General features: G+C 38.5%; 1 protein-coding gene across 2 annotated transcripts; it reads right to left on the reverse strand.

Moving 5' to 3' along the window:
• Nucleotides 1-3,333: 3,333 nt before the first annotated feature.
• On the reverse strand, nucleotides 3,334-10,795 carry LOC141652645 (uncharacterized). Of its 2 annotated transcripts, XM_074460195.1 has the most exons (5): nucleotides 10,296-10,795; nucleotides 8,457-8,819; nucleotides 5,784-8,361; nucleotides 4,029-5,738; nucleotides 3,334-3,705 (listed from the first exon to the last, which is right to left on the reverse strand). In XM_074460195.1, the coding sequence occupies exons 1-4, from the start codon at nucleotides 10,383-10,385 to the stop codon at nucleotides 4,075-4,077; spliced, it is 4,695 nt and encodes a 1,564-aa protein (XP_074316296.1). In that variant the 5' UTR covers nucleotides 10,386-10,795; the 3' UTR covers nucleotides 3,334-3,705; nucleotides 4,029-4,074. The 2 variants fall into 2 exon arrangements, with proteins under 2 accessions (XP_074316296.1, XP_074316295.1); XM_074460194.1 differs by having other exon boundaries at nucleotides 4,029-8,361; nucleotides 10,296-10,726.
• Nucleotides 10,796-11,278: the final 483 nt, after the last annotated feature.

An 11,278-nucleotide genomic window follows, 5' to 3' on the forward strand; every position in this document is an offset into this window, starting at 1 on the left:
TTATTATCAAAAAATTTAGGATAATAGTCAAAACGCGGCGATTAGCGTCCAGGTCAGGTTGGATGGGTCAAGTCAATTATGGGTTTTCTAATTGGATTCAAATCGGGTATGCTTCGATCAATTTTGCAATATCTAGTTGTGGTCAGTGGGAGATGTGATAAGAAGGTTTAATGGAGAAGGCAAAAAATGTTTATAAGGTCGCATCATAAATGGATTTAAAACATTTGCACCCAAAAAAATAAAATAAATAGTTTTAAATCATTTATGATGTTTAATCTAGTCATTCGTTTATTTTGATTTTAGGGTTAAATAGTATGTAAGCTCCGATTTGGACTTGAGTCAAGCTTAACTAAATATGAGCCGATTCCGAGCTTAGTAAGGATCGGTCAAAAGCTCGCTTACTTTTGTAATATTTTTATTGTAGTATCTTTTTTGTCTAGGAGAAATGAAAAAATGGCTACATATTATAAACGAAATTATATACTGATTATACTCCTATTGCAAAAAAATTTGTAACTACTGAAGCAATACAAAAACCTTTTTTCGACGTACAAACAAATCGAAGAACAAATGTAGATAAAATTATTAAAAGAGTTGACAATGCAATAGTATTAATTATAAAATCATGTAAATTCTGCGAGAATTGCAGGAAAATAGCATGAAACAATTTGCTTAGAGGTTGAACAAAGCAACAAATGAGAAGATCAAAGAAGACGCGACAATAGCAGCCGAGACTGGCATGGAAAATGCAGACCCTGCAGCAGCCGGAGGCTCAGCAGAAGCCCCAGCTGGCGATGGTGCTGGAGATGGAGCCATGCCTGCATCTCTACCGGAGACTTCAACCGCCAACATCACTACTACGACAACTGCCATGATGAGCAATGCATTCACTTGCGACATGCTTAAATTTCTGTCTCGAAATAATATGTATAGCAACTTAATGAGAAACGAAGTTGCGAGAATGTTTGATGAAGTAGAGCAATAAGAAGGCGATATATATACCGATTAAACAAGTATGCAAACGCAAGAATTATGTGCAGATTCAGAGTATAAACGTGTAAGCAAAGCTGTTTTGGCTGCAATTGATTGTGTTCTTTATTTCTTTCCTTTTCAATATGTTTATTTATACAATCAATTATGTGGTATATATGGTAAATTATGATAAAGTGTTTAGCTGTCATTTTATTTTGTTCTTTATTTAAACTTTTTAAAAATAGTTGTCAACAGATGCGATTTATTTTGTTAAAATGGATTCACCTCCTGACCTCATGACTAAGGGAACGAGGTAAATATCCTATGCTAAGCAATTGATTGTCGGATTCGATACTCACAAAATGGTTATAACCTTCGAATTTTGAATCGAATGTATCCGAGTCTTTTCCGTTAACACTAAACAAATCCCGGTGTAAATATTCCTCTGAACAAAATCGCGTAAAAAGACAAGAATACTCCATGGATCTGCTCTTCTAAACTTATGGATAAGCAATTGGTTTTAATATGAATCTGAAAAATTTGGATGGAATATGGATCCATGGAAATATAACTTGTACAGATTTTGATCAAACATAATCCGATCCATATGCGTCCGTTTCATCAGGAAATCGACTATGATTAACTCACTACTTAATGCTAGTTTTCATACGATTTAGTTTAAAGAAAATACAAGCCAAAACTGAAAACGAGTTAGATATGAATGGTTAAATATTTTCATACCCATAATTTCATTTGCCATTCACGACACTAAACCAATACTAATTTCTGTTTAAGAAAACTAATCGAAAAAGGTAATTTGGAAATCGAAAAGCTAATCAAGGCACGAAAAAGGTAATCGATAAGGTAATTTGAAAATTAGAGTGATAAGGAATCGATTATATAAAAATATGTTTGGCAAACTATTTGAAAAGATATTGATTTTGGTAAAATGACGTAAAAGGATATGAAAATTATTTAATATTATAGAATAAAGGGGTACAAAATGGAAAATAAGTCATTTTAGGTCACGATTTCTCAAATGCTTACCCGAGGAAGCATTTCATTTCAGTACCTTATTTAACCAAATAAGCTACTTGCCAAACACTTGCAAAAAAATCAGGTAGCTGAAATTTTGGTCAAATAAGCTACCTGAAGTGTCGTGCCAAACGGAGCCTAAGGCTCTGTTTGACAATACATTTCAGGTACCTTATTTGGTCAAAGTTTCAGGTACTTTATTTTTTGTAAACGTTTGGCAAGTAGCTTATTTAACCAAATAAGCTACCTAAAATAAATTGCTACCTAAAATAACATTTGAGATTTTAGGTATCTGATTTGATTTGATTTTCCCTTTTTACCCCTATTAAATAGTTATCATATCCTTTTACATCATTTTACCAAAATCAATTACCTTTTCAGTTAGTTTACCATTTTTTTTATATATAATCACTTAGCTTATCAGCTCCTAATTTTCAGCTACCTTATCACTTACTTTTTCAAGTTTCAGTTAATTTTTCAATTTTCAGCTACATTTTCAGTTAGTTTTAGCAAAGAGAGCCTTCACATAAAATATCACAGCTACATCCTATATCAATGATATTCGCCAAGAACTGACGCCAACTTAACAAGTCCTTTTACTTTATTTCTATTTTCAATGTGTTTCAAAAGCCGAAGAACAGAAATCATTTGCATTTCCAATCAACTTTCAACACTAAATCGTGGTGAAGACGAAGGGTATCTAAATTTAGGTGAAGACGAAGACAATCTAACTTTAAAACTGGTCCAAAACTAGGCAAAAGGCTTCTAAATCAATATCACCCAACTACATGGGGTTGCTCTAAATATAGTAAGAATAAGTTGGCACATCATACACTATAAAAAAACACCCCAAAGTTGACAATGCTGATAACTTCCCCTAAGCACTATACTGATCAATGTTACTCGGTAGTCGGTACCATAACCATTAGAATAACATAACCGTAGCAAAATGCATAATGCGTCAACAAGGTTCCCAAACTCGCAACCTTATATGAGACGGTCTAACTCGCAACTCTTACTAATCTTTTCTGATACAAGACTGGCTCATTATTCCCTAAATTGCGGAAACTTCATCTGGCCCGATTATCACTCTGACAACTCCTAGAAATTTGCATATTTCAAACTCAGACTCTCCAGTTCAACAGTCTTTTAGAACGAGATTGTACCATGCTATAGCTATTTTACCTTCAGAAGCTTCATAAGCCGAGCAAACAGACAGGCTTGCACATGTCAGTAGATAGTAGATACATGACAATTTTACCCATTCAAGAAATTTCAAGAAATAAGAGATAAGCAAGCAACAAAGTAAGGACTAACTACGCTAAATGAAGAAATATTTCGCTGCATCAAAATTTAGCAGCTTTTCTTATATACGGCGGAAAAAAGAAGGGAAATGTCAAGACGATAAATTAAAGAGCAAAGCACATACAAAGTGGCTTCGACTTCATGTTTACAGATCCAGCCTCCACAATCTGGATGATTGAATGGTTTGACTGAGTATAAATTTTAATGGACTATGAGAGGTCGGTCAATCCACCAGTATCCATTCGAGTGCCTGTGCAATCAACCACCTGCTTTATGAGGGTCAAAATATCTACATAGAGGAAACGGGTCACTGATTCACTGCCCATTTATCTGCATCGGCACAAACCCTAGCAATTGACCAGGTAACAAGAGCTTCTGCCCATCCCTGGTAGACTGAAAGAGCACAAACAATTGGTTAGCAAAACCACCAAACAAAGAGTATGTACTCTTTGGTTAAAGTGTCCTAGTACTAGGCTGACCAAGAGTAGAAAAACACTCGTATTTACGAAACATCAAATTTTATTTTACACTCATTAAAATGAGGATGAGCATATTTATGTCAAGAATTACTCAACTTGAATGTCTTGCATCTAAAAGCTTAGGCTTAGAGTTAATAGGTTATTCTTATACTTATTAGACCACCCTAAAAATCGATGTGTGACTGTGAGCAAGAATAAGGAAAACTGCAAATTTAACATTCAAGCTCATTATTTTACCTCAACTTCCATGAAGACTTCACACACTGTACACCCCATACAGATATTATCCTTGCCATGAACGTTGCTTAAAGCTAAGCCTCTCCGGGTCCCAACCACCATCAGGTTCTTTCCTCTTCAAAACACCGCCTTCCATAGAATATAAACTTGATTGATCATTTGTTAGAGCAAGTGGACCCATATTAGACATGGGTCTGGACAGACTGCGCAACGTCTCATCTCTACCTTCTACATCTGGACCTGCATTGAGATCTAAGCCCTGCCTTCCCCATTTTTGAGCATTGTCCACAGTAACAGTATTGCTAACATCTGAAAGACCAACAACATAAGGCCGAGGATACTGGGAAGGAACATTCACGGCACTTCCTACTAATTGAGAACCAACTGCAGGGATACAAAGTCGTCCACCAGAAGAAAGATCCATAAATGCAGTTGATCCACCTGGGAGAGAAGATGACGCCAAGGGTAAGCTGGTACCGAAGGGGAAAGCTGGATACTGAAACTGTGCAGAAGGAAAAGGAACGGCAGGAGAAGACAAAACCGGACCCCTATACATATCTGGGTTAAATGTCATGGGGCCTGCCGGCACAGCCCACATTCTGGGTGGGCCACCAGGGGTACCAGACATAGGGAAAGGCTGTACCCTATCAGGCAAACCCGCAGGAATGGGTATGGCTGAGAACGGGGTACCAGCATTATTATACCATGGATTGAGGGTCCCCATTTCAGTACAGTTAACTTGTAGACCAACAGAAGGTTGAGTGTAGATATTTAAAGGTAAATGTGTGTTAATAGACTGAGAATCAACAGTGGCTTCATCGGCTGATGGCCCGTTATTCAAATCAAAATCTCTACGACCACTATCACTGTTGGAGGGAGCGCTTGATGATGACAATCTTATTGTGTGAAGTGGCATGTCAAATCTATGAACGGATGGTAAAGGCTGACCCAAATCCAGAGCCTCATCAACTCTATTCAGATCTAGGTCCAAGGCTCCACCATTACGTCTAGAAGCGACACCTGTAGGCCTATTATTCGTCTCAAACAAATCCTTTTTGCTTGTTTGGAAATCATTAATCTGACATTCCATATCTTCCATAATCCTTTCATCAGCCACATTCAGGTCAAACTCTAAGCGTGCCCGACCTTGTTTCTCATTATTAGGATCCGAAATATGTTCCTTATTTGCACAAGGAGAGATTTCAGAGACCTTCCGAGGTTCAGCTGGACGAAATGCACTTGTGGCAGCTGATCCTCTCCATCCAAGTTCCCCTCTATTTCTGAGCAGGTCCTCAGGAGGCAAAAAAGGCCCTTTTGCAGCAGCAGCCACTGTAACTGAAGCAGGTAGACCAACAGATGTGGAAGCAACCGAACATGAAGGCAATTGACAATTCAAACGCCCATCTGCAACGGTGCTTGGAAGGTCTCCATCTTTGCTATCATCTACATCAAATCCTTCATTTAAATCAAATTCAAGCTTCCCATCCGTAAAAGAGCTTCCCATAGAAGGCGAAGAAGGCTTCGTACCAGAACGATTCTCACCCTCTGCATCGTCACCTTCACGAGCAGGTAACTTAGAGTCTTTAGAATAAAAATCCAGCTCTTTATTCTGAGCAAGGGAATAGGAGTTCTTTTTTGAAGTATGAGCAACAGGTGTGTCTTTATCGACAAGATCTTCCTCATTACCTTTAATATTCTGGTCAAAGGAACCTGAATCGAGTACAGAAATTTCTTTCTTCTGAAGGGTCAGAAGACCATCCTCCTCATAACTCTTAATACTATGATCAACATCATCTTTCAGATCTGTGAACTGTCCTGGTAGTAAGTCGTTTACACATGATGAAACCCCAACTTTTTCAGCTCTACCCACAGATTTCATATCCTTCGCAGGAGACCACTTATTTATTACACCTTTACTTTCCCGCCCTTCCGTTAGATCATTCATCTCGGCAACGTTTGCTGACGAGACTGGGACTTCTTCGGCAGATCTTTCAAGATTTTCTTTCTTCAAAGAATCATCACCAATTTTGTTTTCAGTAGCCGAAAAGCTAGCAGTATCGTGAGGTGTACAAACACGAATATCATTTTTAATTGGTGGCTTTGACTCATGTCCTTGATCTGAACCTTCACTAGATGCAACACGAGTAGGATGCGCAGAAGGTACAGTCCCAGAACCATTAAGCTTTCCACCAGATCTAAAACATGAGTCTCCATTGGGCAGCAGATGCTTGCCACCTTTCTGCTCGTCTTCTGAAACACCTAATGAATTTTTTTGTATCTGGCCCTCAACATCAGCCGAAGCTTTGGACTGATTTGGTTCTCCAAGAGAAACCTCAATGTCGCCATTTAGCTTTGACCTAACACTGTACTCACTGCAGAATCCCTCTGCCACAGAAGTGCTCCTCTGAGGCGAACAAACAGGTGAAGGTGCAGTTGACTTTGAAATTTCCCCAGCTGCAACACTAGCCAGCAGATTCATACCAATTACGTCTCCGGCTGACATAGGTAGCTTAGATTCCGAGTACTTGACACAACTTTCAATTAATGCATTTATGGAGCTTAATGAAGAATCATGCAATTCACTTTTGGGTCCTGACCCAGTTTTTTGGGCATCGGTCAAATTTCCAGCTTCACCACCAGTCGGACAATGTCCAGAATCTGAAGCAGAAGATGGTAAACCATCAGCTTCATCACATGCAGTTGCCACATCTTTGAGCTCATTAATTTGCCAGGACTTTGTGCTCATGTCTAAAACGCTACTATTCCGATAACCATCAGTTTTTTCCTTTGAATTACATTCCGATTGACCAAGCTTATCGGGAATCACAGGAGACGAAGCTCTACTGTTCATAGATGAAGGATCTTCAAGACACCCCCCATTAACATTTTGACTAGGAGTACGTCCCCGATTACTAATTTTAACTATTAGCTTATGATTGTTACTGTCAGCAACAGGAATATCACAAGCCTTTTCGCATGATGGAGGTTGTGAAAACTTTTCCGAAGCAGATATTCTTGTCAAGGAAGAGTGTTTTAGTGATCCACCTTCCCGGTGAACAGTGGAAGCAGCTACACTATTAAGGCCATTAGCAGCTGTCCTATGCCTGGAAGCACTTCCAGTACTCTTGTTCAAACTTGCTGAACCTGAATTGGAGCTCCTCGCATCCTCCTTAACAGCAAGGCCCAAATTTTTTACATTGTCACTAGAACAATGGCTGTTTGTCTGCGACTGACTAGAAGTGCTGCTTTTTTCATCCTTTGCTGCTGATAAAGGAAGCTCTACGCTACCACTAAAAACGGAGGTGTTTAGATTCCCATCTCTCATGTTGGCACTAGTAGATGTAACAGCAGATGGTAACTTCACAATGGCTTGAGATGCCGATGCACACTTGGCAACTTCTCCCTGAATTGATTTAGCTGGGGCTGATTTTGACGAAGAAATATGCAAAGGAGAGTTCTTCATGACGGCGTCAGATGCACTGGAATGCCTTGTCACACCACAAGATACTTCATTTCGCACTCTGGCTGGCCAAGAAACACCCTGACTAGTAGCTGACCTTGAATCATTACCACTCATCTCCGCCTGAACACGTTTTTTCCATGTATCAACTAAACTCCTTGCTTTTTTGTGAATTTCTGAATTTCTGTGTGATCTCAAAAGATTTACAGATTTTCCAATGTTGCACATCTGCAATGCATTAAGATTAACAGGGAGTCTCTCCAAGGCACGAAGCAGAGTCCGAAGAAAGTCTACCACTAATTTATCGTGATCTCTAGGGTTATTGGAGTCCCCAATCTTGCCTTTATGGACTTCCCGAAGCCATTCATCCATGATAGTTAGACCTCTAAGCTCCACAAATCGATTAAGGCAGTCATCCTTGTCAGTGGCAGCTATAACGCCAGCCAACAGGGACCGACATGGTATATCTATTCTTGTCTCGGCTTTATCAGAGTGCATGAGTTGAACTAGTCTTTCTACTGCTTTAGAATCTACAAGACTACCATTCTCAGTTAATTTTGCGATTTCCGACTTCAGCAATAATTCTGGGCTCATGTCACTGGATTCTCCATCATTTACTTTAGAAGAATACTCACGTTTCACAAGCTCAGAACCCTGATCATTTCGTTCCCTTTTCTTTCCTTTCGACTGAGAATGGAATGCACTAGTACTGTTCTGCACACTGTCAGGACTGTGTTTTAGCTGTGAAGTCGACGTCGATGTTGACGTTGGACTATTAACTGGTTTTGGCGAACGACCCCCATGCTGTTGAACTGTTGCATGCATTTCTAATTGTGATTTATGTAACAACTGATCTACTTCTTCCCGCCGACCCTGAAGAAATCAAATAGATAAACTACCGCAGATAATTTTTAAAATCTACGAAATTGGATTTTTTAAGAACCATACGAAACTGACAGGGCACTCACATTAATAAAGTCTTTATCCGTTAGCCACCACAAACGCTTGTTTGTAGTATCATACACTCGTCTACAGACGAATGAGGATACACCTGGTGGCAGCTCAACACCTTTAGGCAAAAATGCAACTTTGCAAGGATGTAAAAGTGATGCAGCTGGAATCTCATCCCGATGAAAAGAGTAGAAAACTTCGTTAGGCGCAGCTTCTATGGCAACGCCTTTCGGAAGTTGGATGTCTGCAGGCCGATAAAGCCAAGTCACGCCTAGCTGCAATAGAGTCTCCTTGTCAGACCCCAATGAATGAATTACCCCTATGAAAGGAGGGGACTGTTGTTGTGGTTTGAAGAGAGCACAATCACCAATGCTAATTTCCTGTACAAAATCATCAAACCTCACATCATCAACCTCAGATGACCAAGCCTCACAATATATGATATACAAGTCATCTAATAACTACAATATATTTGTTCCATGATAGGTATGCTATATTGCTACGATGGCCTATTCAAGACAAATATTTGTTGGCAGCCTCTGAGGGGAATATGAGAAGGCGGGCTCGTAGAAAGGTTAAATTTGAACAAGCATGACGTGAAGAGCAGTTGAATACATAAATTATCTGCAACACTTTGTGACACTAAAGATAGACACACAAGATCCTCGATAAAAAGGAGTAGAATCACAAACTTCATAAGTCTACAAGTTAATAGAATTTAATGCAGCTGGTAAGCTGCTTCTGTGCTCCAGCCAGGTAAAGCTATGCATTTGACATGTAAAAAAGCGAAGACAAATTAGCAGTTTGCTGGTATACGGAACAGAGCCATAATTTAGCAGCTGATGGCAATAAAAACAATAAAACAAATATTAGTTCCTATGATCTCTACAACCCTCTATACGTAACAGATTACTATTTTATGGACAAACTTGGACGTAGCCCATGAAACAGCCAGAAGTTAGTAAAACTGGTGTAGCAAGTTGATTTGCTTTGTCACTTTCTGTTGTTTCTTGCATAAGTCGATGTAAATATTCAAACCATCTGACTTAAAATCTTCAACAAACCAGAACCTTCTTCTGAGCTTCAGTGCTCCACCAAAACAAACAATATAAGTCCACCAACACATAATTCCATGACGAGGAGAATCTAAACTTCTACTCCGTATAACATAATCCCCAACTTCTCGGTAAACCTGGCAACATGCCAAACCTGATTAATCACCCAAGAAGCCCCTCCAAACGGGTGCAACATATAAATCCCTTGTTGTCGAAATCCACCAAATATCCTAAATGTTCTCCCTCTTCAACCAGTTTATTCGTTCTATTCCATCCAGAAAAGACACAAACCCACAACTCCCACAATCTGCACTCAAAATTTTCATCATATGTTGACTACCCAAGTCTTACTACTTCCAATATTTCCATTTCCTCCAGAGCGAAGGACTCCTTCTTTGGTTCCATGGTTGAAATACAACAGAATGGCACACTAAACTAGTCTACTTTTTTTTTTTCAAAGTATCAGTCATTGAATACCATTTCATTTGGTCGCTTGAAAACCGTCAACCTGTGTCGTTAATATACGTGTAAGGCAGCGTTTATCAGGCTCCCTACCGCGCCATTTGCAGAAACCCTTGAGGCATAATGCTATTATCCTCTCGATAACTGAATTTGGCCATCAAAACTTACAAGTAACCATTAAAGAAAACATTTTTAATCAAAATTCGATCGAATTGGCCCAAATAATCAACCCCCTAAATCAATCAATCAATCAATCAATCAAACGATTAAAACAAGGAACAATCATTCAATTATTTAATCAATCAATCAATCAACTGAATTAAAATCTCAGAAAAATACCTTTAAAAATGAACTAATAGCAGAAGCATCGGAATCACCAACAGCTGCAGTCACGCGACGAGAATTAACCGACGAAGGGACGGAAACCATGCGTCGATTCCTCTTACAACTCTCACGTTTTCCCCAAATTTACTTCCTTGAATCAGCATCAATAATCTCACAAACCCTAATTAATCCTCAAATTCACCAAATTCAATCAACGAAAACAACATAACATAAACCTAATTCGATCCTCTTATCATATACAAACAAATGAAACCCTAGGATATAGTCGAGAATTAGGGTTTGATAGTAGAAACCCTAATTAAGGAATTAAGGGAAGTAATTAATGGAGGTGAATAAGTGGAGATTGAGATAAGATTAAAGAGGAATTAATTGAGAGATAGGAGGAAGTGTAATTAATTAAAGAGACGTTAGCTGAAATGGTGGATGATACACTGATATCGCGATCTATTTAAGAAAGCAACAAGTTTGCTTTAGACGGTCTGAAAAAAGACGAATCAACTGTCACCATATTTTTTCCGGAAAATTCATATGGTAGCCTCAAATTTTGTCATTTTGCACGTGGTACCTATTCTTTTAAATTTGTGCACATATTATCCTTGAGATTTGATATTGAAGCACAACGTACCTTTTTATCGTTTTTAAAATTTTCAATTGAGCATAAATCATAGATCAGAAATCGGAATTGACTATTTTTTTTTTTCAAATTGATTCTCTCTTCGTGATCTATAGATTGATAAAACGAAAATGGTCATTCGGAAATTTAAGATCGAAAATATGGTTGATTTGAGATCTTCGTTTAAAAATACCCCTATAAAATGTCAGTCGACAAATTGTTTTCCTCAAATCGTAGATTATGAAGAGATAATAATTTTAGGAAAAAAATTGTCCTATTCTGAATTCCGGTCTAGAAGTTATGCGCAATTGAGTTTTTTTATAGCGACAAAAAGGGCATGTTGTACATGAAAATTAAACATGCA

Source organism: Silene latifolia, chromosome 4 (genome assembly GCF_048544455.1).
Source record: "Silene latifolia isolate original U9 population chromosome 4, ASM4854445v1, whole genome shotgun sequence".
NCBI lineage: Eukaryota > Viridiplantae > Streptophyta > Magnoliopsida > Caryophyllales > Caryophyllaceae > Silene > Silene latifolia.